The sequence below is a fragment of the Poecilia latipinna genome, unplaced genomic scaffold (genome assembly GCF_001443285.1).
Source record: "Poecilia latipinna isolate Pla-1442-1.1 unplaced genomic scaffold, P_latipinna-1.0 Scaffold276, whole genome shotgun sequence".
In the NCBI taxonomy this organism is placed as follows: domain Eukaryota; kingdom Metazoa; phylum Chordata; class Actinopteri; order Cyprinodontiformes; family Poeciliidae; genus Poecilia; species Poecilia latipinna.
Window position 1 is genome coordinate 590,754 of NW_015112892.1, and position 27,339 is coordinate 618,092.

The 27,339-nt window shown below is 39.1% G+C and overlaps 2 protein-coding genes across 5 annotated transcripts in view; both read left to right on the forward strand.

The window, feature by feature from the left end:
• Nucleotides 1-2,760: 2,760 nt before the first annotated feature.
• c18h3orf33 (c18h3orf33 homolog (H. sapiens)) lies at nt 2,761-6,353 on the forward strand. Of its 3 annotated transcripts, none has more exons than XM_015033709.1 (5): nt 2,761-2,946; nt 3,288-3,347; nt 4,315-4,474; nt 5,305-5,465; nt 5,772-6,353. In XM_015033709.1, the coding sequence occupies exons 1-5, from the start codon at nt 2,785-2,787 to the stop codon at nt 6,036-6,038; spliced, it is 810 nt and encodes a 269-aa protein (XP_014889195.1). In that variant the 5' UTR covers nt 2,761-2,784; the 3' UTR covers nt 6,039-6,353. The 3 variants fall into 3 exon arrangements, with proteins under 3 accessions (XP_014889195.1, XP_014889197.1, XP_014889196.1); XM_015033711.1 differs by having other exon boundaries at nt 5,753-6,344; XM_015033710.1 differs by having other exon boundaries at nt 5,775-6,344.
• Nucleotides 6,354-9,307: 2,954 nt separating this feature from the next.
• Nucleotides 9,308-27,339, forward strand: part of LOC106948177 (1-phosphatidylinositol 4,5-bisphosphate phosphodiesterase eta-2) — a 39,213-nt gene continuing 21,181 nt past the window's right edge. Inside the window, exons 1-2 of one of the 2 annotated variants that reach the window (XM_015033714.1) lie at nt 9,308-9,561; nt 18,664-18,777. In XM_015033714.1, coding sequence (XP_014889200.1) covers nt 18,699-18,777 — 79 coding nt within the window. In that variant the 5' untranslated portion in view covers nt 9,308-9,561; nt 18,664-18,698. Of the gene's footprint in view, nt 9,562-18,663; nt 18,778-22,712; nt 23,889-27,339 lie in introns of those variants that run through there. The other variant, XR_001425124.1, reaches the window with a different exon arrangement.

Here is a 27,339-nt window from a genome sequence, read left to right on the forward strand (position 1 = left end):
ACAATGAAACAAATTATTAGAAGATCAAATCTTATTATTTAATGTAAATGCAGAAAATGATATAAATAGCAATGTAAACACTAATGATAATAGATAAAGTCATTAACAGATTGAATACTTCTTTCCTCCAAGCAAAACATTTTTCTTTATTTACTTCATTCATATATGTATTGTTATAATTAGTGTAGAGCACATAACTTAAATATTGAGCAATTAGTGAGAACTAATAAAACAAACTCAGAATTTAACTGAAAAAATTAAATCCACATTTAAATTTTTGCTTCTCTGCAGAAACTTTCTCAGCCACAATAGTTTACATTTACTAAACTGAGGTAAACTTTTAAAACGCAACCTATATCTGCAGTTCCCTGCTAAGACTTGCAGCAAATTGAATGCACATTTTGTGTCTAATCAAAATGTTCAAGTAGAAATTTTGGTCACATTTTAACTATTATTGAACATTGTATTTACAAACTAAAATGCTAGATTAAAACAAAACATAAACCAATAGCCTTCAATACACTCCAAAGTTATTTTCTAAAATGGACAATCAGAGCAAACTGTCAAATTGAAAAAAAAAAAAAAAAAAGCTTAAATTCTGCCCTGTTTGAATATCTTTAGGTTTCTTTTCTAAAAAAAAGAAAAATCCCCAAGAAAACAAAGGACTTTTGACATCTCTAAGTTGACCAAGTAGTGATTTCAGTGTGATTTAATTTTGTTCGAGATCACTGAATTTTATTTACTCAACTTCGGAGTACAAATAGTGCACAGTGACTGATACATTTGTAAACCCGACTGTTCTGATAATTATGGTCCCCTTTGAAGCCCCTATCTAAAAAGCTTTGTGCTTATTTGTTGAACCATTTAAATTTTAACTCACCATTTTAGAGTTTAGTGTTCTCATTTTCAGACAACGTAACAAAAACATGATGCATGAAACTGTTTTGTTTGCTAAGAGCATAAAATGTAAGAGTAGCTGCAGGTTAAATAGCTCTTTCTCTGAATGGAGTCCTAGCATTCCTTCTAGTTCTAGTTAACAAAACTTGATTTTTTTTTCAGTGGGAGGGAGTGAAGCAATGCAACATCTTACATAAAGACACATATGGACTGGCATGAGATTCTCACATAATCATATCCCAGTAAAATCTTGATTATGCTAGAACCTAGTGTGTGCTATAGACAAAAACAATACACTTGCACACAGAAGAACATTTACCTGGTTAAAAAAATAAATCCATGTTCAGCTAAGAGCAGGAGTGACACTAATCTTTCTGGCCATAGTTTTTCCTTTTAGAGTTCAACTGAGATAAATGTGACAAAATCATTGTTGTCACGCAGAACTTTGAAGCCTTTGTAGATTTTTGTTACTTGCAGATTCAATATTGATCTCAGTGACATTCAGTGTTTTCTACACCCTTAGAGAAATGTAATCACTTTCACAGATGATGACTGTAACAACCATAAAAATCAAACCTGTGATGCGTAATTGAGAGAAATAGGTAATATGGGTCAAACTTGTCAGACAATCATAGCGCTATGCCATGAGTACAAAATCTGTAGCCTTGTTGCGAGATGGCAATGTTTTACCAAATATTGTGTTGAAAGTTAACTTTAATACTCCAAAACCACAAAATTTTAGCAAGTATTTTTGTTTGGTTTCTTGTGCAAAAGTCTTGGTACTCCTGAAATTATACAAAACTAACTTCCAAGTAACTTTTAAGCAAGATATACGATATAGGTAATAGGTCAGTTTAATCTTATTTCAAGGGTATGAAGATATTTGCACTGGAAACTAGACAAATATACTTTGCAAGATTTTGTGTTTTTTGCAGTGAAACCCAATCATGCTTAGTGGGAGGCTTAGCAGAAATATAATAATTGTTGAAGATATCGAATGAGGTATTGATTTTAAGCTGGGAGGAGTCTGCAACTGATCATTGTCTATCGACTTGTAATTTTACCAAAATGCTGACTGGAAGTAATATTAAAGTTTTAGCATGGCCCAATCGGAGCCCTCAACTGAATCTGATAGGATCTGTGGAGGTAGCTAAACTTTTGGGTGATACCAAAGAGCCCTTACCATCTGGAACACTTGGAGTTTGTGTTCACAAAATCATCAAAAGAGCCGTTGAAAAATGCATAAATCTGGTCGGCAATTCTAAAAAGAGTTTGACTTCCACAGAGCTTGAATTCCTCTAGATTTTTCCAGGTATAAACGTTGTTTGATATGTCATTTTAAAAATAAAATGTTATTATAAAACATTTAAATTTTGAGAGATGCCTCTCAAACCAGAAAGAAATTTCTTGGTTCAATTAAGTATAATTAACAAATCATTGTTCATTTTCTACATTTATTAAATTTTTTTTAACATTCCTCCATTTTTTTTTTTACTTAAATTGTATGATATGCATCAAATTATATGCAACATTTTTTTTAAAAGATTTATTTATCTTTCACTTTATGGCAACCTGATATTTTAATCAGGTGTGCCATAAAGAGCCACTTATTGACCAATGTGTTGCATATATCGAAAGCTGTGGGGCATGTTAGAAAATGTTTGAAAAAATGTTTTAATCCCTAAATATTTTTTGGAAACACTGAAAAAAAAAAAAACTCTGTCTGGGGTTATCCTTGGTCTTGCATCAAAGGTTAAATGTTTTCATTATCTCTTTTACTTGATGTGTTCAGGATGCCTGCCTGTCATTACCACATTACACCACAAGGCGGAGACTCAAAGCCAGCCCTCTTTTTGAATGACCCTCCCATAAAGGCGGGCACATCAGATGCGTCGAGAAAATGTCAACAACATGCCGGAGACTTCCAGAGAAACAGAAACCGTGGAGAGAGGGAGGGACAGACAACAAAGAGACCAAGAACACCAGACGTCTCGTAACGTAGTGTCAGCGATATCTCAGTTAGCGGACGACAATTTGACTCTTGTGCGGGTAGGACGCTTTGCTTTCGGTTTGTTTGGAGGCAGCGGGGTAGAGAAGTGGAAGTAGCGCTGTTATGAAACATTTTTTCTTAGAAAGGGGAAGAAATTCGTGGTTTTCTGTGAATAAAAACACTTACAATTACCTCTAAGCACTTCCTCACGATGTCAATGATTCAGCGCACTGTATGCGCGTGCCCCACCACCACCACCATCATCATCATCAGCAGCAACAGCAGCAGCTTGTGCTGCTCTTAAGCTGTCATTGCCAAACAACATGCTCTGCTACGTGCAAGATTCCTTCCCTTTTGTCACCTGTACACAGCCCTCACAGCTCTCTCCTGTCTCACACAGAACATTAGCACCGGTCTGGCTGTTGCTGGTGTGATTGTAATCGCAAGGAGCATCAGAGTGGTAAGCTGTAGGCCAGTTATGTCCTCTATAACCAATTAAGTCTCAATTTGGGGATCATTTTTAAGTGGGAGAGATGCATGAAACGGATGAGCAGATCACAGTGACTGGCAAAAGCATTCACAACCACTGAACAATTTCACATTTTGCCACATAACTACAAACTTGCATGTGTTTTATCAGAATCTCTATTGATTGAGAAAAAAAAAACAAAAACAAAAAACAAGGCAGCCAAAGAAATGATTTACTCAAGAAACTTGAGACTCTTGAGAGAAACATGAATAGAGCCTTCAAGATAACAATTGTGTGCCCAAATATTATTTTATCTGTCAACTCAAAGTTTTTATATGTATTTTTCCAAATTACATTATTGCTAAAAAGAAAGTTCAATGGTACTTAACTTTAAGAAAGATACATTTTAACAATTTAATGGGATGTTTTTATCAAATTTTGCCACAATTGCATACATTAATGATCTGTACGTGGGCTGAAATAAAAATGAGTTTTACGCCTCTGGTCTATATGGTTTCAAAATCTCGTTTACTGATAAAAATTCTAAAAGTGTGTCATGCTTTAGCACCCAACCACTTTACTCTGATACCCCTAAATAAATTATGGTACAACCAATTGCTTTCAAAGTTCACCTCATTAGTTAATTTCAAACTAACAGACCCTCAGGTTTGTTAGCTGCGTCTTCAGATCAAATTAGGGTCAGGTTTTATAACATGACATTTTTTGGCCCACATGCCAAAACGTTTGGACACCACCGGCTTAGATCAAATAAAACCTGTGTATTAGAATGGCCCAGTCAAAGTTCAGATTTAAACCACATTGACAATCTGCAGCAAGAGTTGCGACTTGATAAAACGTGAAGCAGTTAATGAGGTCTGAACGCTTTTGCAACACACTGTAGGACATATCCCGGGGATTCCTTTAAATGTCTTCACCCCATTTTATTTCATCTCTCCAGATCACGAAATTTCAAGCCGCTTCTGAGATCCCGGTCCGTTTCATTGAAGGGAACGTCAGCCTTCGAGGAAAAGTTCGTTCCATCACAGAGAGAGGAATAGAAGTGGAGCACGTCCCAATTTATCTGCCAATCATCTCTCCGTTACTGTTAAAGCACCGGGGTAATGTCTACTGTTTTACACTGGATTTATATTTGCTTCAGTATATGCAATGATAGACCTTAGAGTTTGTTGATTCTAATGGAGGAACAAGCAGGATTACTGTGGAAGAAACATTTTCTAAAATTAATAAAAACATTAGTAAAATCAATTTATTAAAACTAATAAAATGATAAATAAAAATAAGCAAATGCAAACACAGTAATGCGACAGAGTGGGTAGACCATTGTAGATAAAATAAAACAATAATACAGAACACAAAATGCAGAAATTTTTAGATCGATTTCACATATTTACAAGAAAAAAAATGAGATATTCTCTGATGTTGGAAAAAAACGTAAATTTGGAGGAAAAAAATTTAAGTTTTCTGTTACCGACGGCTTAAATTTACAATACTAAACTGTTAAAACCAGCATATTCTATGACATTATAAAGTCAGAAATTCAATAAAAGCTTAAATCTTGGTTGTTTGAATCTTTATGTGCTAGATCGCTAACAAAATGGTTTTTAAGTTAAGACGTTGTTTTTATTAAGCTGGAATTGTATCCTTACAGAACAACAGGAAGAAAACCACATTTACCAAAGTGTTTTATCTGCTTTCATTAAGCATTCTTCAATGCTTACACTTTTGCGTGAAAACTTTGTCCATTTTTGCTTGCATTATCATTATATTGTGCTCTTAAACCATAAATGTTGAGAGCACACAGTCTAGACTTTATTTCCAACGTAAAACATTTCAGGCCATGCAGTGGAGGATAAAGGACAACAGCTCAGGCATAACCAGTGATTTATTGTGACATGGGTCATAAATGCTGTTTCTCTCCTCTCCCCAGATGCGTCGACGTCTCCGCTGCTGGTGCATCTGGCTGGAGTGGAGCTGACGCCGGAGGGAAAGACGTGGCTGCAGAAGAACCTGGTTCCTCCTCAAACCGTTTGGCTGAAACTCATCAGCCGAGAGGACGACATGCTGCACTGTCTGGTGTCCCAGAGCCGGGTGAGGCAGCGAATCATCCTCATGCCTGTCACCGAAGGTGTATATAAACATTTAAATGAAACTAATCGTTAATTGAAGTAGCATAACCCCACTGTTAAAAATAAAAAAACTACAATCGGAGTGGCAGTTTAAAAGTTTAAAACAAACGGAAGTGTGTCAGACAAAACTGGGAGAGACGCAGTTTTTTTTCTTTCCATTTTAAGCTTATTGTAAGTTCTCATTGAGAACTTCCATTAACTGAAGAAGCTTTTCTTCTTCGATGGGTTTTTTGTTTTGTCATTTTCTAGCCTCCTTCCGTCTGTCCAGCAGGGGTCGATGTGGAGCTACTGCATGAACGAGGAGCTCCTAAGGCTCGGCCTGGCCCGCCGTGCTCCCATCGCGGGACTCCCGCCGGGCTCTCCCCTCTACTGGCGCCTGCACAGACGGCTGCACAGGGCAGAGGTGAAGGCGGAGAAGAAGGGTCGGGGTCTATGGAAGAAGGAGGGCTTGTGGGAGAGGGCTGCCAAAGCCCTCAAAGACAATCCGTTGCTTAGACTGATGGGGAGGATCTTTAGAAGGACTCGCACTGAGTGACTCATTAATCCAAGTCAAACACTTCGTTGTCGGGCATTTCGAAAGCCACCGCTGCTCAAAGGACGCAAATTAATTTTATTGATAGAGATTGTCCACAGCTTAAGTAAGCTTAGAGACGTCGCAAAAGCTTGAAAAATGTGAATACAAAACTGGAAACAGTGGGTCAAACTTTCTTCTTTTGTCCTTTGTACGGCAAGAAGTCAGTACACTACATTCCTCTTGCACATGTTTAAGATGTTGGTGTCATTTAATCAGCTGAACAGTGTTTGGAATATAAATTAAAATTACTGTTAAAATCAACATTGTAACCTGTAAGATTTCAAAGCCTATGTGTTAATGTGTGTGTGTTTGACTGGGACTTCCCACTTGGGGTGGGATCACTTAATGGTGTTCAAAATAGAGAGGGATGGCGGGGGTCCACTTGTCCACTGTTGCTATGGAAGCACTAAACGTGAAACACAAAGCGCCCTAAAGGCTAAACTCTATATTGGTTCCTCTCAGATCCCCCATGGGATCCCAATATGCACCATGTAAGGAGCATTTAAAAAGTTGTTCCTTTTGTGTGCAGTTTTACCAAGTCTTTTGCGACGTTTAAGCTTGAAAGTGGAAATAAATGGGCCATAACCTCCCTTTCCAATTATAAATATATTTATTTTATAATTGGAAATTAATACAAAAGTCCCACAGAGTAATAAACTGCAGTTTTAGCTACTTATTTTATTCCAATAAGGCACCTGCGCTCTGACTCGCACGTATACCATCTGTTCACAGTTGTGATTGTGGCTTGCTCATGTTCCAGATCAACATACAAGCTTTCTGCCAGAGTCATACTCCATTTATTTCTTAGCAAAGGAGGGAGGTCTGTAAATGAGGCCAAACTGCAGCATGCCCCGTGGGGTGCGGGGGTCCTTGGTGCAGTGAGAGTTAGCGCCGTAGCGCTCCATCCAGAGGGACATGGGGAGATTAGTGCAGAAGGGAGGAGGGTCAGAGCCGTGGAAGGGGATTTTGGATCCAAACACAAAAGCGGGAGAGGAGGAGTCACAGAGGGAAGGGGAAAGGGAACCAAGTAGAGTTGGGGGGGGAGTGAGGAGAGTGGGATGGGGGAGAAAAACAGAGGGAGGGGTGACGATGAATCAGCTTGTCGCCTCTTTTGTTGTGCAAATGTCACCGGGGACTGTTGCTGCCAAAGAGCGTTGTGATTGGTGGGCAGGTTTTAAATTGTAAGGTGCATTCGGGGGGCTGATGGGAGACTTTGAACTGTCAGCGAAGTGAGGAGCAGGAGGGAAATCACGGCTCAGACGGAGAAGGAAGAGGAAAGTTTTTAACAGTAGAGTTTATAGATGCCGTTCACTGTACTGATCCTTACAGAACAACAACAACAGTTGATATGGTGTATGTTGTGTTTTTGGTTTTTTTAATCTGGTAATGTCTGTAGAGACCAATTGTTGGAATCATTGTGCTGACTGCTCACTTGTGTTACGACTCATCTCGCCGACTTAGAATGTCATAAAAAAATAAATGTGTTTCTACAATTCAATTCAAAAGGGGAACTCAGGCATTATGGGGTTTCATTACAGGCAGAATGATGTATTTCACTTATTTATTTCCAATAATTTAGATGATTATGGATTATACCAAATGAAAACCCACAATTACATTTCTTACAAACTTAACAGTTTTAGATGATTTAAACCAATAAGGAGGATTTTATGATTTACAAATGTTTACTTTCTAATTGAAAAGAAGTTTCTTAACAATAGCTCTTTGCTGCTGTTTTTGTGCTAACCAAATATGGCCATACAGTTGTCATTAATCCTCTTTTGATCAGAATTATACATAGTTTGTAGAGTTTATAGATGATTGTGTTTCTCCCCCTTCTTCCAGGACAAATTTGGACTTCAATATCGGCCAATTCTGTCTTCTTGACTGTGCAGTACAAGCCTATCAACCGAAACAAAAGCTGCATCTAAGTGAGGGTGCATTTTAATCGTTTACGGTGTCGTCGGATTTCAGGTCCTGGTGCAAAATGAAATCAGCATCTCTACAAAGTTTGCCACCGTGAGGCATGAAGTGAATAGACTGCTGTACTCGATAAAACACAGTGAGTGGACTAATACCAGCGGATAAAATGGCTCCTCAAATCATCTCTGCCTGCTAAAATGTCACACTTGACCTCGTGCATCGTGGATTCTGACCCTCTCCACTCTTCCTCCAGACTCAGTGACTCTAATTTCCACATTAAATGCAAAATTGGTTTGAATTGTGAAGAGGACTTTAGACCATTGAACAACAGTGCTGTCCTTTGTCTCTGATTCAAGATTGGTTTAATAGAAGGAATGCAGCAATCGTAGTCCATGTCCTGGATAAGTCAGCTTGAGTCCGTCTGTAGTTTCTGTGAATCTCAGCCAAACTCTTGAGAGAGATTCACTTTACATTCCTTCAAATGTTGTAGTTTGTGCACTTTTTCCTGTCATCTTTACTAGCAGTCAGTTTTTGTGACTTACCCTCCTTGTAAGGGTGATAGCGACTGTCTACTGGGAAACTGTCTGGTCAGCAGTCTTTTAATTGATTTAACTTTACATTTCTGCTCCAAAAATAAGAATTTGTTATTCTTCTGAAATGTTCAAGTTTGACCTCCAAGTTTTAAATGCAGCTATACAAAATTATTTTCATTTTATTAATTAAATCGTAAGACCAGTTCACATTTATATGTAAATGGTATGAAATTTGAACTCAAGTCCCAGTTTAAGAAGGCTAACAAATAAATAAACAGAAAAACAATTAAATAAATTAAAAAAGAGCTAGATATTGTAATTAAGCTGTATTTAACTATAATACACAGATGTAAGCAAGAGGTTAGAATTATAATTAAGATTGCTTTATTGTCATTGCACAAAAAAGAACAATAAGATTTTAAAAATAGCTGCTCTAGAAGGCAGTAAAAAAAGAGTAAGTATATACATAAATATAAAAGTACAGTAAAACAAATAGAAACAGCTGAGATGTTTGCACTTTGGTGGATAAAGTGTTTTAAGTGAAGCTTTGTCATAGTGGTTAATATGTCTTTTAAAGTTAATTCTTGATTGATATTTAAAGTAATGTTTTCATTATTTTATGTTTTTACACAATGTAGCAGTCAATCTGTTTCCCTTTTCCCCAAATTCAGTCAGAAAAATAATTTTGTCTCATTTACATTTTGTTCATGGCTCACTCAAAGGACAACCAGCTCCAATCCGAAATCCGTTTCAGGCTTTTGCCAAACTCGCTTGTCCCACACCAGCAGAGGTTATTTGAAAAGGCACCATGCTTGATGTAGTGGTGGGTACTTGCCCACACAGTGCATGGTAGTTGTTCTGACCCCTCTCTGTCTTAAAACCAAACCTCTGGGATTTCAACTAACATGTAATGCAATGGATTTCCTCTTTCTGAAGGACTGCTTCTGCACCCGCCGCTCCTGAAAGGGACCAAGTTTTGTGAGGAAGCTGAGAACAGAGTTTCAAAGGCTGAAACTGAAGTAAAAGACGTAAGTAAGCTAATATTTCTTGTGATGTCTGTGTATTTTCTTAACCCCCTCTATGTAGTGCATTTTGTTTCCTTGCTGATTCCTAATTGTGACATTTCCCGCTTCACCAAGCTGCACACATCCTGCTACCTGTCACTTTACATTTACAGCTATTTACAGTATCCAAGCACATGTCCAACTTTAGGAAAACAAGAACCACCAACATTTCAGTCCTTATCTTTATTGCGTCCCTCCAGGATCAGGCAGAAGCCCATTTCTCTCCCAGGATGATTTCAATGCTCATTTACATATTTTTTTTATGTTTTAGCTGTCTACCTGGGCCTCATTGCTGTTGCAGTCAATACATAACCAGTATGACTGATGAGGCATTTTCTGCCACAGCTGAATTTGCTGCTTGTAGCTGGGGGAGCACAACAAAGGCTTTTATTACACTCAGCCGGTAGCCATCCCAGTGAGGAAGAGGCTGGGACTCCCCCTCTCTTTGGTTCCTCCCTCTATCTGAAAGGACTGTCCTTGGGGAGTTTTTTTATTTGATTTGAGTGGCTTGAGCGTGGTTGACCGGGTGTGAGAGACAAAGAGGTTTAAAGTGACAGACAGCTGGTGTCACATGGAAAAAAGGTGCAAAGATTTTCTGTTTCTAGTGCTCTGGTTTCATTCAAATAGTCTAAATTCAACACACACCCGGTGTGTTTCTGTAGTTTTATTAAACGGTTCCTCAAACGCAATCAGGTGGTTGTCACAATTAAACACTTTCTGGTAAAACGCCGGATAGCAATTTTCTAACACGCCCACACCCACCGTGAAGACTGCCTGTGTGTGTGTGTGTGTGAAGGAATGCATCAGCCGTAAAGAAACTCCCTTGTTACTATGAGACTGGGAGTATTGTGAGGAGTGTATCAGCTTTCTGGTGTTGGGTTGTAGGAGTGGAAACTTGACTCTGTGGGCGCTCCGAACCCTCATGAATAAATGAACTTTCCTTTGGAGGAGCGTACAGCAGGAGACAAGAGGATGGGTTGTTTGGGATTGAATTAAACACTCTCTCAATACGCTGCCTTGTAAAATTATTCATGTCTCCCAAACGTTTAAACATTTTCCTACTTTACAGCTGAAACATTCTACGTGTTAAAACCAGAGACCAAAACAAACCATTATGTAATTGTGAAATGGAAGGGAAACAGAACATGGTTTTCAAGGTTTTAAATGAATAGTAATCTTAAATATGTGGCATTAATACTTTGGGGTTTATATTGCTTCTTTTACAACTGCAAGACTTTCTTTTTCTTTTCTTTTTAATGTGTCCAACATTGTGGCACTCAGAATTGATGTGTCAAAGGTGAGGCCCAAAAAATTTACTTTCACAAGTGGAGCATTACGGCTCCACTTTACATACTGTATATATCTGGAACTTTGTTTGAAATTGCTTTTTGTTTATTTTAAATGTAATGGATACAAAGATGAAAAACAAAGGGGAAAAGGCGAGGAAAAGCTTTAGAGGGAAAGAAGCATATAGAGAGCACAACTCTACACCTGCAGAAGGAGAAAAAACAAAACCAAGAAACCACAACACCAAACAACATACACATATAGAATAACAGCTATAGCATCATTGGAAAGTACACAGTACATGAGGATACAAGATGTAGTAAGTGGCAACCGCAGCCCAACTAAGAGTGTATCTGACAAACACCAATGTGTGTGTGTGTGTGTGTGCATGTGTGTGTGTGTGTGTGTGTAGGTGTGTGTGTGTTTCCATTAGTTTAGCACATCTGCAGATTGAATTATTTGGCCGTTATGATTTTAAGAACAATTCAAGCACAGTCAGAGTGGATAGTGATTGTTTGTGAACATCTATTTTAATTCCTTCTTAAGTTCCCCTGTTGGATTCAGTACTAGACTTTGACTGGACCATTCTAATAAATGAATTTATTTTCGATAAGGTGGCCCTGTGGCCCAGCTTAAACCTGCAGGAGGTTCTTCATCCAGGACTGTCTTGAATTTAGCTCCTCCTGACCCTGCAGAAGAAAAGCATTCACACAGCAACATGCTGCCTCTACTCTGTTTAACCATACACTGTAGGATGAGCAGTGCTGTCCTCCACACATAGGCCAAAAGTTGAACTATGATTTCATCTGACTTCATGTTTTTTCACATTTGCTGTGTCCCCTGTGTGGCTTGTGGCAAACTTTAAAGTGGACTTTTTATTGATTGTTTCTACAATGGTTTTCTTTTGGCCATTCTGTCTTAGCGGTCATATTTGTGGTGTGCATGACTGATATTTTTCATGTCAAAAGATTCTCCCACTTGAGCTCTGGATGTCAGCTGCTCTTTACAAGTTACCTCCTGGCTGCTTCTCTTATAAATACTTTCTTTTCCCAGCCTGGTAGTTTAGCTGAACAGCCTTAGTCTTGTAGCTATGCAGTTTACCGTTTTCATTTTGAACGATTAATAGAACAGTACTTTGAGGGATCTGCAAAGCTTATTCTTATTTTAAACTATTCTTGTTTTGAACATCTCCAAAACTTTATCGCTGACCTGTTTGTTTGTTCTCTGCTGTTCATGATGCTGTTTGTTCAGTAAACTCCGGAGAACATCTGAGGTCTTCGCAGAACATACTGATATTAAATACACACAGCTGGACTCTGCTAATAACGTGACTTCACTTTAAAAGGAGTTTAATTCAAATCATTGTGAAACTTTTACGATTTTTATTTGTGAAACATTTTGAAAACCATTTAGTTTATGATTATAATGTGAATAAATTCAGAAATGTTCAAGGAGTGTGAAGACATTAACAGTACACTACACTGTATATGTTAAGGTTGTAATGTGGAGATGGAAGGCCAAAACTCCATTCATCTAAGTTGACAGCAATGAATTTGACACGTTTTGCAATATGTTACTGTGCAGAAAATAAAAGTGATTATGAAGGAAAGTAGAAACACTTTAACAGTGAAACTAAATATCAGACACTGCAGAACATTTTTGGCATGTGCGACACATGATCTGACTTGACACTCAAGTTCACAGTAAGCCAAGCCCACCTCACAAACAGTCAATCATACACACATGCATGTGCACAAGTCAGCCTGGTCTTGCATGAAGAATTTAACCAAACATGGACAAACAGCACATCTGCAAACATAATGATGAATATTTATTTCCAATATCTAGAATAAATCTAATTTCATGACCTACTCATAAATGTTCAAAAGCTTGAGTACGGTGTTAAGAAATGTTTCACTGTCTGATCCCAGGAGTCACCAATCTGCTTATTTTGACTTATTTGAGGATAAGATATACCCTAGATTCTTTGTTCTTATGACTTGGTAATATGTCTTAAAACTGGCTAATCATTGGCCACCTTCGCAACACAAGAATGCCCCCACAGGTAACTCTACCAGGAACAGGTTAAAATATTACCACTGGATGGAGAACTTAAACTTAGGAAACTTCCTTGTCTTTTCCCTAAGCCAATTGATTTTCTAGCAGTACAGCTATTTATCAAGCTACATATGAAACTTAGTAGTTTGGCAAAACAATAAAAAGTCCTGTTTGCACAAAGAAAAATAAAAACTCAAAGCAAAAGCTGTAGAAGTGAACATATTCTAATGAAAAAGTCTGAGTTTATGATATTGCTATGACAGTACTTTAAAACCACATCTTTGTTTTCTGTTGTCAGTGCTTAAAGCAGAGCCTTCAATGAGTCACTAAGTGTGAAAGCATCTGGGTGGCCATCAATGGGCCAAGACTGTTTACTCGGTTCTGGTAACTGTTTAACAAGCAGCCGCAACTTACTGCCTTGACTCTGTAGAGCAGTGGCGTCTACAGTGGGTCCTCGAGGGCCGGCATCCTGCATGTTTCAGTTCTCTCCCTGGTGGCAGTAACAACCTCCTGAGCAAGTCAATGTTCTTCTTAGGCCTCTAAAGAGCCATCATTTGATCCAGGTGTGTTAAACCTGGGAGAGAACTAAAACATGCAGGATGCCGGCCCTTGAGGACCCACTCTGGGCACTACAGCTATACAGCAAGGGTGTCAAACTCATTTTCATTTTGGGCCACATAAAAATCTGAATGTACTTAGAGGCCAGAATATGTTGAAGAAACCAAATAAATGGTTAAAATGTCAATAAATAGCTGTTCCTCCAAGATTTTGTGATTGTTTTAGTTGATTTTTTGCAATCAAAATGACAGATTTTGAAGTGCCAATTTAGAAATGTTTGTTAGGATTTTTTTATATTTGTGCTAATGTATGATGTTAAATGTGACTTTTTATTACAAACTATGACTTGACATGACTTGACATCAAGTAAGGTTGAGGCAGCAGTCATTTAAACTCAATATTTTTGACCAATCTTGAGAAAATTTGCAGTAAAATCAGAAAAAAATTGGAGATTTGTTGATTTTGTGTGCATTTTGCAGATTTGTGAAAACCTGGAAGGACTTATTGATGTAATTTGGAGTCTAGAGGGCCACATGAAAAGGTCTGGTGGGCCAGATTTGGCCCCCGGGCCTTGAGTTTGACACCTGTGCTATAGAGCATAGAGGAGGTCAGCAAATGTGATATAGGGATCCTTACTTTCCCTACAGGACACCAATACTGGGGTCGACACGAACCTGAAACAAGTGAATGCACATGCTATTTTCTTTCTGTTTTTCACATTAAAATTCATTGTTTAGAGAAAATATTTGCAAAAAAGTGAACAGTACTAGAAATGTACAAAAAATCATTCAGTTAAGTTTGTTGGACTTTTGGAAAGGACTCCAGTTCTCCATACATTTTCAACAGGATTGAGGGTTGGGCTTTAATCAGGTTCTATTGGAACAGTTTTAGCTGTTTTAGCCATCAGACACAAACTATCATTATTGGAGGAGTAGCTACAACTCAGCTTACAATAACCTGGAAACGTTTGTAAAAGAGAAAAAAAAAATACACAACTGCACTAACGTCTACGTTCAGTAGTGAATATATGAACATTTTCCACATGTGCAACGTACATGGAGCTGTGATCTGGAGTGGCTGCAGTTGTTCAGTTTCAGTAAAATAATGTGTCCAAAGAATGAGGCTAGCTGACTACCAGATTGTTTTATCAGGAAATTTCTTGTTCCCTAATGAAACATGCAATATTCCAAGATGAGTGTGCCATGATTGATCAGGGTCAAGTCATTTTTGCAGATGGATTGGACCTTAACCCTAATGAGAATTTTTGGAATATGTTGGAAAAGAAAGATCTTGATGAAACCAGAAAACACTGGATGGACATAATTCTTTCAACAGTGCAGAAGCTTATCAAAATGATGCAACAATGAATGCATACCACATTCAAAGCTAAAGTTGGTCCAATGAAACGTTAGTATGTGACTATTGACAAAAAATGATTGCCTTCGATGCTGTGTCGTCGACACTTTCTCAATTTTTTTCCCCATTTGGAACATTTAAGACAGAAATCCACTTCTAATCATAAGATCCACCACAACGGCACTCCATTAAACAAGGACTGCATGTATTAAAACTCTGCGGATGCTTCAATAAAACATTAATGCGCAACTGTTGTAAATAATGAATACAGACAGGAAAAAGGGGGCATGCTGAACTGCTGTACTACTATTAGGTTTTGTTTCGTGTGTCATTTGCTATATTCCGTTGAAACATCAACATGAAGAAAACTTTTCACTTAAAGGCATTCTCGACCTACTTCCTGTCGGGGCATCTGATGGAGTCACTGTGGCAGGGAGGAATTTATTTTTGAGTGTCTCTTCCACCCTGAGAGAAACCCAGCAGAGACAGAAGAGCTGAACTTCCCTGAGGTTTCAGCTGATCAGAGGTTACTAAGATTATACACAAACTAGAGAGACATGCTACTAAATTCTCTGAATAACAAAAACCAGAAAATTATTCTTGTTTTTTTTTTTACTATTAGAATTACATCAGCCAAGTTTTTGTAGATGTTTCATGTAACTCTTTTATTTTTGTTCATATTGCTGTTTGCTAAAGAGCAAAATCCCCTGCGGCTGCTTGCCGTCATCTTTATCCACAATTCATAAAAACATCTGTTTATCCAACTATATTCAACCTTTGAGAATATAAGATATTTGTTGATTTGACAAGAGTTTATTCTTCTGGATTAGGACTTGAACTTTGCTCCTTGTCTTGTCCATCACTGCCTACTAAACACATCTGCTGCATGAGCAAATTCAGAAGCTGTGTTTGCATAAGTTTGCATAAACTTATGCAAACTTATGCATAAGTTTGCATAAGTTAAACTTAATCCTGATTAACCAGGATTAATCTCCTGGTTAATCATAACCAGGAGAGATCCTGGTTAATCATTTAGTTTTATTATCACCCGATTTGACTCCTTTGTTCACTGCAGAGGTGACATCTGAGACTTCAGCCATGTCATGGCTTTACTTGCTGGCTGCGGACTGCCCCTTTTAGCCTTTTAAGTTGAGTGTTACATTTACGGAAACTGAGATTAATGTGCGCAAAAATGACGTACGCTGAATGGATCTGAGCGACTGTCACATACATGCTAAGAGCCCATAAAGAAATTTTGGTCCCAGTTCAATCAAACTCCTGAGCTTTCTACAGATCATGTCTCTTTTTAACTATCTGCCTCTTAATTATCTGCATCACAGCCAACAAGTGCCGTTAAATCTCCAGGAGACAATGTGTCCAGTGCTCTGCTTCTTATGTTGAACTCCTACTTTTAATTTGGGCTCTGTTATGAAAACATAAAGTCATTTAGATTGCTGTATAATTAAGCTGTGAGGCCCAAGGGGCCGTTCTCTGTGTCTCCAGAGCAGCTTGAAGATGCTGAGACTTTAATGACCAGATCCAATGGCGTTCTATCTCTTTAGGTTTGTGCTATTCTTTTTTTGTTGTTTTTTTCAGTTAGAACAGAAACTAAAAACAAGATTTTTTCTTTGACTTGGTGTGGAATTCATTAAGGTACATGCCTCAATTTTTATCCTTCTGTGTTTTAAGTTTAAACCTTGCATCTACCATTCAAAATATAATATTTGCAAGAAAATAAATTATTAAAACATAGTTTTAAGTATACAGCAGTCATCTAGTGTTTGGCATAACTATCCCTACCAAACAGCCTAGAGCTAAATTGTGAAGTGAAAGGAAAAGGATAAATGTGTTTCAAACATACAGTATTTTACAAAAAATTATCTGAAAAGTGTGGCCTGTGACATTCAGATGCTATTAAATATTCACTAAACCCCTTCAGAACCAACTAATGATTGAAGACAGTCTGTTCGTGTGTAATTTTTTTTTATCTTATTGTAAACTGTCCTGTGAAGGCTCAGATGAGATCAAAATGTGGTTTCATCTTCCAACATGGAAAATTGTGCAGTGGAAAACATCTCCATGGCGAAACATGGAGGAAGCAGCATCACCTCTGTGGGATGCTTTTATTTGCCGGGAAACATGTCAGTGTTGATAAGAAGATGGAGCTGAAAAGCTTTGATGCAGAGGTGGAGGGTAATCATGTTGAAGCACAACAAACACCAGAGCTGAAACTGAGTGGTTTAGTCGACCTTTATGTGCTTTGGTTTAGTTTCATGTGTTATAATGGCCCATTCAAAGCCCAAACCTAAATCTAATTTCATCTATGGCAACTCTTAAAATTGATGTTCACAATCTGAATGGCTTTCAGGCATTTTGCAATGTAGCACAGGCAAAAATATTAGTTTCTAAATCATACATACTCCAAAACGATTGGAACTATAATACAGCGAAAGGTGGCTGGGCCAAGTATTAATTTTGAGAACTTGCATCATTTTCCACTTCACAATCACAGAGGTTCTACTTTGTGTTGGTCATTCACATTAAATCCCAATAAAATACTATGAAGGTTGTGGATTTATTTATTTATTTTTAAACATGCAGTGTTATGTAACATCCTTTTTTAATAGCTTTACATTATGTTCTAATGTTATTCCCTCTTTAAAAAGTACCTGGAGTATTGCTTTTATTCTTTCATGCATGTTTGAGAAATCCATGAATCTCCCATGGCAACCATTCAGCTGTGCAAAATGCCTGGATGGACCTGGTGCTGATTTTCAGGATGAAGCTCCTCCTTGGAGCTGCGGTTCCCAAGTTTCAGAGCTTCCGGCTCACAGAACATCCATCCCTTACTCAACTCCTTCAGACTAGCCAGCAGCAATTAGCAAACCTCTGGTGGAACTACGCTGAGCTCATTATACAAGCTACTTATTAGTTAAACTCTAGTAAAACAAAGGATTAGTAGAAGAACAATGTTATGATGATTTCCTGAAGGCGGGGTATTGGAAAGAGCAGGACTTTCTTAAAGAGACAGAGGCCCAATTTCAAGGTGTTAAATTACAAAGTCAGATTTCTTTTAAGTCATATTTGATATACACAGCAACTTTATAACATCTGAGGGTAACATAGTTACTTAACTGTACTATAAAATGGCACTATGTGGCTGGATAACACACAATACCGCCCCTTTAAAAAAAATTTTAATGATGCAATAAACAATCTTGTGCAACAAAGGAGGGAAAAAAAACAGCATTAGTTGTAAAACCAACCGTAGCTTACATTACAGGCATGGTTCAAAGTATTCCGGTGGCAGGGTCAAAGGAAAATACTTTCTCCTCAAGAATACTTGACCCCTAATCTCTGTGTGTTCAACGGTAACCCCTCACCAAGTCGCTGGGTACCAGACGGCAATAAATATCCCGGAGGCTCCGACCCTTCCCAGAGCGGAGCACCTCCGGCGGGTGTGCTTCTGAGAGATAGAGACGGCGGTGGTTTGAAGCTTTAAATCAAGTGGACAGATGAGCAACAGGTGGGGAATCACAGAGTGCTGGCTGTGGGAGGATCAGCAACGACAAGGAATCAGGAGGACAAAGCAGTAAAAACTGGAGCTCTGATGGAAAGAAAAAGATAAATGAGAACACCTGTGGAGAGAAAGGGAGGAGGAAAGGAGGGATGGATGAAGGGTATAACTTAACTCCTCCCTCCAATGCAAATAAGTTAATCTGTTTAGCATGAAATACATTTTTTTATGCCCCGTTTCTCATTCTGAAGCAGCACATTAAAATACTTTTTTTTTCTTCTCCTTCATAGGTAGGTGATTTGTTTTCCTTCCTCTTCCTCTCGCCATGAGCTCCCGGGTGGTGAACAGGAAAGGAGAGCCACAGTACCGGCGGCACTTCCTCACAGACAACAGCGTCTTTCAGGGTAAATATCAGGAGCCACACACCATCGAATGCATGAAGCACAAACCAGAAACCAGGCTGATACCATCATATGTACAAGGAGTGAACACTAGAGGGAGACTCTGTGACATATTTGTGTTTGATAATCAGCTTTTTTAAATATCACAACACAACCAATACAACTGCATCAATGCATTATGGGAGTAAATATGCACATAAATAACATAGTTAGCTTATGAATGCTTGTATTTCTTGCTTTTATTTTAAGAACAGTTGTTATTTCTGAGTATTTCCACTTTTGTTGTCTTGTAAAACATAATGGATTACCCTTCTAGTTACCATCTGGACTCATCATCTGGAGCATTTATACGCCGTGCTGTGCTAAATGTTCTACTGGATAGAAAAACACTGGATCTTTTCCCCCCCTTCTCTACACTCTCCTATCCCCTGAAAGCTGAGCTAAATCCAGATGTTTTATGGGATCAGTGTGATCTTGAGCTGAAGGTTTTGACACAGTGAGACTTCCTGCTGACCAAGCCACCGGATAAATCCGTGGAAAATCTGATAAGTTGGCGTGTCTCTGTGGGCTGTCACGCCCACTGCAGACAGACCTTTTACTGCCTCACCTAGACAGCGACCATCTTTTGTGTGCTTTCAAAGGTAGAAAAAAAAATACTGGCTCAAGAGCCTCTGTGCTCTTCTGCAGGGGAGGAGTTCATCAGATTAAAGCGCCGTCTGTTTCCTTGTCACTTCTTTTACCACATTTTAGACATGGACAGATTTCATTGTCATTCAACTGTACATTTAAAAATGTACAAACTGAAAGAAATTTCTTTGCAAGGCTCCAATAATAAATAAATAAATAAATAAATAAATAAATAAATAAATAATAAAAGTGTCATTATAAGTATATATAATAAAAGATTGTTTAGTATCCTTATGGCATGAGGGATAACATAATATATAATATTTTGCATTTTAAACAGACTTATTCAGATTAAAATGTTCTCTGGAGGGATTATGATGAAGTAAAAACAATTGGCTTACTGATTTTGATACATGTATTTGCTCTAATAAACAACAATTATGTAACAATCCATTACTTTAATTGAAATCTTATTACATGCGTTTACTGTGTAAAAGCCGCCATAGTGGTTTACAGTGATGTGAAGGAAAGAATTATGATTTAAAGGTCCAGTTGAATGTAAATCTCTTAATTCTTGCATCCAACAAACAACCAATGTTTTTATTATGTTGTAATATTTTTTTTCATTTTTGGGGCAAATGGGCTTAAAGGTATTATTTCAATTCAATTCAGATTTTTGATACCAACTTAAGGCACTTTACAAAAATACTTACCTTTGATCTGACCTACTAAAAAAGTGACATTAGCATTAAAAGTCATTATTTTTACCCATCTAATCTTGGGGTTAGTGATAGGGAGGTGGGGTAGTCAGGTCCATGAGCGCCCAACCACCCTTGAATAGTTAAAATACACAAATACTTGTGACTCCGTTCCAAAAAAAGACTATTTTTATAGTTCAATCGTCATATAATATATATTAATATGCACAGTGGAAACTGTCTTGGCACTACAGCAGAAGCTAACTACCATGGTTTTCATTAGGGCTGCTTCTTGGTCCCGGTCAGAAACAATCAGTCAGAACCAGAAGGAAGGTTTTGGTGCTGTCAACCACTCTCATGTACGTGCTGATCAGTGTACTGATGGTGGAGAAACAACTTACAGTTACACGGGAACTGTTTATCTGCCGTCATCGGCGGGCATGCTAACTAGCCTGCACATTCACGACAGGCAAGCTTGCGGTGAACTAACTAGCGTAGCAGAGAGCTGTGAACAGCACATACACCAGAGTGACTGACCGCGCTAAGACCCTCCTTCCAATTCTGAATGGTTGTTTTTTGACTGAGCGGTGTATTTCTGCAGATGGCTCTAGGACCACAGCGAGAAGGCAGAGAAGCTTGATCTTTTCACAGATTATTTTGTATTCTATAGTACTGTTAGGACATTGTGACAGCTTTAACAAATAGTCAAAAAACATATATTTGAAATAAAGGTTACTTAACTCAACTTTAAGCTAGTAAAAGTTAAAGCTGGAATATCCGGAGAGAACTGTTGCTATGGGGGAACATTTAGCACGGCATAATATTGCATGTCTATATTACGTTTATGACCAATTTGTTTTGCCAAAATATGAAGTCTGAACATGGCAAACTTCAGCTTACGCTAATTGCTGAGCGGGTAAAAGCCTGTTGTTATGTTCTTTGGTCAAAGTGTGACAGTAACGCTGGCTTGCACTAATTAGCAGGTGAAACACTAATGCACTCATTCTCTATTGTCGACTAAAATAATTGACACAATCAACTGATGTTAACATAGCTGAACTAATTATTGTAATTATAGCATAATGATAAAGCATGCTTTTACCATATTTTATTTTATCATCATTCCACCAAACCTCTGCACCATTCCATCCAATTGCTTTAAAAAAAAAAAAACCTTATTACTCTTAAAGGAAGCTTAAAATAGGTTCTAATTGGTGTGATATTAAGAGTTGCAACATTTAATTTTGCATTGGGATTAATAAAATAATTTTGAACTGGATTGATTTGGTTATTGCAGAGGTTTGTGGACATCTAATCAGGTTCTATAGTTCAAAAGCGAACAGAAAATGACGATTCTCCAGCTTTCCTTTCTACTCCAACAAACTGGGTCAAAATGTGTTCACCTACTGTTTTGCTAAAACTACTCCAGTTCTGTCCAAAAAGCACAAACCCAGCATTTGGTTTAAGTAAATCACCCCGCAGCTGTTAGAGAGTTGTATCTTTGCAACCCTTCCCGATCTGTCTGCATCCCTCATTTCACTGGCAGCCGGTCCTTTCATGTCAGCCAAGGACGATTTCAGTAAACATGTGTTTCTCTCTTTTCATTTTTTTTTTCCACATGACTTTCCTCTCACTTAATTTCTCCCCCAGACCTGCCTAATCCCAGTGCATTCCTCTGTTCATTTTTGAAATTCAAACTGGCTGAATGGTTCTGCTTTGGTCATGGTCCATAAACCAGTCATGGGTAGTAAACTTTGACTTTTTGGTGGCTGTGAACACACAGCACCTCGCCTCGTTCACACCCATTGAGGATTTCAAATTTTTCTCAAATTGCAGCAAAATGAAGATAATTTTACTGGTGTTTTATGTGACAGACACAAAGTGGCCCATTAGTTTGAAGCAGAAAGAAAACAACTCATGGTTTTCACTTATGGTCTTCTACGCATTTGCATTCAACCCCTAAGAGTCTAAATCTCATGCTCAGTCAGATTTGATGGAAACAACAGTTTCAAAATCTTATTGACTGTCTTATCTGTCCTTGCTAAAAAAAAAAATTTCCACAGAATGATGCATGTCTCATTGAGGTATGTCTACAGAGTAATGTGACGTGTTGTTGGTTCACCCCAAACATGGTATTTTATGTTTAACCAAAATGGCTTTAACTTCTTTGCCGTTATCTGACTTAAGCACCAAAACATTTTGTGTGTCTGCTGTGACTTTGATTGTGCCAAACTACAAACAGAACTTCTTTATTTCAGCAGTGGCATTCTTCTTGACGCTAAGAAGCCAACCTGTTGATCTGTGGATTTCTGCAGCTCCTTCACAGATTTGTTTCATATTTGTTTTCTCTGTATTAATGAAATTGAGATGGACTTCACCAGAAACTTCCCTCAAAAAAAAAAAAAAACAAAAACAAAAACAAAACGATATATCTGTATTTTATTTTGGGGTATCAGTGTAAAATGTGCGTCTTTTATTTCTGAAAAAAAGGGAGAAACGCATGTTTGTCTTTCCAGTTTTCCATTTCACGCTGTACTTTGTGTTGATTCGTTTACACAAAACCTCCCAAAGAAAAACACGTTGGATTTTGTTTTTCTAACGTGTCAGAAAAAAAAAAAAAAAAAAAAAAAGAGCAATCAGTGGGGAAGCCTCATCTGATTCTGAAACAACAAAAAAATCACAGGCACACCCGTGGAGGCAGAAACAGATGCGTTTTGCTGGTGGGGATGGTTCAAGCTGATCGATTAGGTAACCTCTGGGACTCTCCTCTCTCCCGCAGCACTAAATGAAACGGGCTTTCCCTGCGTGGACCGGTGAACAGGACCAATCTGGGAGCTCCAGACCGACGAGACTCACTTTAGGGAAATGACTCAACCGGGAGCGACACGCTCCTGGCTGGAAAAGGCACACAAATAAGCACCCGCACACAGTTTAAAAGCTTATTTTTATTCTTTTTTTTTAATTTTTAATGCGGACTCCACAGTTGGGCCTCTCTCTTTTTCTCTTTCTCTCTCTCTTGGGAGCGCCGGTTTAAATTCCCCGCATAAACTGAAGAAGATCCGAAAAGAGACAGACGGCGTAAAGTGGGTCACCGCTGCGCATCGATGCCGTTTTTGTTGCATTTTTCAAACCAAAAAAAAAAAAAAAAAAAAAAAAAAAAAAATCAAACAGAACAAGCGGATGTGGCACCAAATGTTTTTCGTTTGTTTTTTTTTCTGGTAGGGAATTCACGTTTGGGAAGCAGATGAAATGCAATAATTGCCACTACTCTGTGAGCTGTCCACCCACCGCGCCACCCCTCCCCTCCTTCCTTCCTTCCTTCTCGTTTTTGCGCGCTGTGTCACACACTTCTCTCTCTCTCCACGCCCGTCCTGAGCTGTTGCTTATTAACATCCAAGTCTCTCGTCAGCCCCGTCGAAGCGCGTGAAAAATCGGCTTATCGGTTTTCCGCCGCGGCGTTTTGCGCCTGATGAAGGGAGAAGATGCGCTGCGCGCAAACCGGAGGATGAGGATAAACCAGGCTTAAGGGGCGGCGGGGTGGGAGGGGGACGTCTGTGAGAAAAATGGGGGGGCAAGAAAAGTGACACTCTGTCCTCATGGCGCGCTTCTTTTGAAACGCCTCATCATCATGGACGCATTGGCATGTTGGCATTTTATCGCTGCCACAAATAGGGAATAATTATCAGAGAAAGAAGAAGAAAAAAAAAACATGCCCAAAGCGCACGGAGGGACAACTCCAGATCTAAATGGCGGAGCTTGAAGTTTGCAGAAATCTGAGTTTGGAGAGGGGTAAGTGAGCCTTTTGGCTCATCTTTCTGTCTCCACATTTTTCTGGTAGAGGTTTGTAGTGCACAGTTTACCCCTCATTGCGCTGGCGATTGTGCAGAATTTCATCACCAGCGAAGAAACAAACAATGAAAAAAGGAGCGTTAATTGGATGACTGAGTATTTGCATCAGGGAGTCATCATGCAAAACCGATGCAGGTGAAATTTTGGGATGCAGGCGACGATTTTTGAATGAATTTCATTTGCTAATTTTAGAGATTTAAAGTCCGTCATACGAGAAATGTAAATGATGGGAGTGGGAAACTGTCCCTGGTGCTGAAATCCCCCGCCCCCCCCCCCTCTGCACCTGGCGCTAGGGGGCAGAAAAGCGTCGTAATATTTCAAATTGAAAATACTTCAGTTTGCCAGATTATTCACACTCCTTGTGGAGATCTGTCCATTCCTGATTTATATATCCGGTCATCACACTGTCTTGGTGGGAAGCTCGCCGAGAAACCGACGATGCGCACATCTCTGTCACATGAAACGGCAAACGGAGAAAAATATTATTTTTGACATCAGCAAAACCCCTCCAAAAAGGGCCGGTGCAGGGGCAGTTTGAGCTCCACGTTTCATTGCACATTAGAAGTCCCGAAAGGGTTTCACAGTGACCACTTTGCAATGTGTCAAAAAAAATATACAAAGGGGCCCTGGCACCTGAAGAAACAGGGATGTGTCAAACCGTCAGCATTTTACCCAGAGCTTCTTTCTGTTGGGAGCCACTGAGGTCTGACGCCTGCCTCTCCTCACAAGACAGTCACTCGTTTCTTCAGTTCTGGCAACGATCTAACTTGATGAGCTGGATGCAAGAGCAAAAGGAGGGAGAAAATAGGAAAAATCAGGAAAAGGGGGTGGGGGGAGGTTGGAACATCATCAATGGCAGCTAATCTCCTCCACATGGAGGGAATGGCTTTTCCATGTAAAATCGGTCCCCCCCCCCATTATGTGTCTTTATTGTGCTGCAAATGATGATGAATCTCAGCACGTTCACTCGGATTTGTCTCCATTCTGTTGTCTGTGCCAGATCCTCGAGGTAGCTGTAGGGCACAAACTGCAAGCAATCACCAGGAGGGGAACACACTGTCATCTGTTAAAACCTTACTTCTGCTTTTTACTCCTTTCCTTTCCTTTCCTTTCCTTTCCTTTCTTTTCCTTTCCTTTCCTTTCCTTTCCTTTCCTTTCCTTTCCTTTCCTTTCCTTTCCTTTCCTTTCCTTTCCTTTCCTTTCCTATCCTTTCCCACTCGCTCCCCTGGGACTATCATGCGCACACAAGATTTTTCACACACTCTGACTTACTCGATCTGTTTCTGCCGTCTTAACCGCAGGAGCGTCACACTTTTTCATACTTCAAACATTTCCTAGTACGCATTCTCCAACTGTGCAAGGGTAGGAAGAAAAAAATTTCAGATTTTAGGGTTCAGTGGTTTCTGCGTCTCTTGGCAGAGAAACACCTGTATCTACACGGAAAACGGAAAGAAAATTATGCACGAGTATTGGAATTATTGTTTCATTTTCTCAAAATGTAATCAGCCTCATGCGTGTCTGACTTTTTTTAAGCCCCTGTTTGGTTAGAAGAATCTAGAATGCAAAGCAAAAAGTTCAGCTTTGCTCTCATTCTTGCTGTATTCCCTTCTTATAGCTTTCCTTACTTCTTGCTGCTCTTAATGAAATGTTCATTTTGGGTAATCTCTCTTTGCTATTCACCCCATCCTGGGGTTTGGGCCACCAAAGGTAGAACTCGGTCCTATGGCCATTCTTTCTTGTCTGCCATATTTTTGACGTCTACCTCCAGATCTCATTGCCAGGTGTTTTTTGGACAGCCTGTCTTTCAGTTGCCTTGGCGCTTCCACCTCGGATCCTGTGCGTAAAAATTAGCGAGTTACTGCTGTATACAAGCTAGTTTGATGGAAGAAAAGTGTTTCCTTTGCAGTTTTGCAAAGTGTTCAAATTTCGATAAAATTGAAAAACCACCTCACGTTAGAACTTTTGATCAAAAAAATGTGATTATTATTTTTTTTTATTGCTGTGCTTCTATTAAACAATTTGTTTTCGTAATTTCAGTTTGCTCTGTTGTATGGTCAACGGAAACGCAGTTACAGACAGTGTCTGACCAGAAAATGTGGAGAATCCTTCTGAAGCAACTGTTCAGGAATGTCTGGGTTTGTTTCTGTTGGAGGCTTTGCCTGTCCTGCAGGTTTCAGCGGTACTGACGTCATACTGGGATTGGACAGTCGGACCCGGATGACCCAGTTATTCTTGAGCTGGATGAAGGTGACTCTTGCTTTGCCTGTCCTTGCCTTGGCGTCTCCATCTGTCAGAGGACTTCAATTAAGGGTGATTGGGTTTGACTGGAGTCGACTTTAAGGATTTCGCTTTGTCCAATCAAATAGTTGCCCCGTCGACAGAGTCTTCCCACCCGAGCTGTAGATCTCTGCAGCTCCTCCAGAGTTGACACGGACCAATGCTGCCTATCCTGTTGTGTCATTAAAGCACCACAGAGGCAACCGTGACTTTTTTTCTCCTCCCCCTGCCACCCCTCTCTTTCTTTTGCATGTTTCCCATGAAGGCGCTGACATCAGACAGTTTGCGTGACAGTCTGTCTCTGCCGCCAGAGATACTGTATCTCATTTTGCGCAGCAACGAGGAGAGAGAAGAGAAGAAGCTTTAACCTAGCAGAAACAGTCAGCATCAGTCTCGATCATAATGTGCTCAAGAAACAAGCGCATGTACTCCAAAGCGCACACAGACTTCACTTTGCTCCCCTTTGATGTCTGTGCTGCGCTACGGCAGTCAGGGGGACACCTCCCCCCTCCCTCCCTCCCCGGTAACATCTCTTGTGAATGCATTATCGCTGTTGTGTTTATTTTCATTCTGGTGCCTCTTCTCACTCTGCACCCCTGGAGGCACCGAGGAAACCATTTGTAGCTTTGGTGACTCAAGCGCTGCCTTAAGCGGGATTAATTAGGCAAAGCGAGTAGCCGTGAGATAAGAGCGCGTCTTTCTCTCTTTTTGCTCCATCATTTCTGAACCTTTTATGTTTCTAATAGGTGAGTGGTGTGTATTTTAAAAAATATTTCCCCTCACTCTGTTTTAGCATCATTAGTGTGCTATAAACTGGTCTATATTTTAATAAATCCCTTTAGGTGTGAAAGGTAAAGAGCAGGATATTTTTTTTTGCATAAAAATGAAAGTGCACAGAACTGCACTGATGAGTTGTCAGTTCAGCTGGGATGTAAAACTTCTCATTAAGGATTTGGTGCACACATGTAGTGCGTCTAACGACAGCCCTGGTGTGGAAACTGCTTTTAAACAAGTATATTTTATTGCAGTACTAGTTTTTAATAAAAAAAAAAAAAAAAAAAAAAAAAAAAAAAAAAAAATTAATTTTTTTTAAAAAAAAAAAAAAAAAAAATTT

What these genes read in the sequence shown, in the direction of transcription:
- c18h3orf33 (XM_015033709.1), top strand. Translation starts at nt 2,785, where the DNA reads ATGCGTCGAGAAAATGTCAACAACATGCCGGAGACTTCCAGAGAAACA. An exon ending in ACAATTTGACTCTTGTGCGG is followed by an intron (nt 2,947 to 3,287) that starts GTAGGACGCTTT and finishes TGTCTCACACAG; the next exon opens with AACATTAGCACCGGTCTGGC. An exon ending in TCGCAAGGAGCATCAGAGTG is followed by an intron (nt 3,348 to 4,314) that starts GTAAGCTGTAGG and finishes TCATCTCTCCAG; the next exon opens with ATCACGAAATTTCAAGCCGC.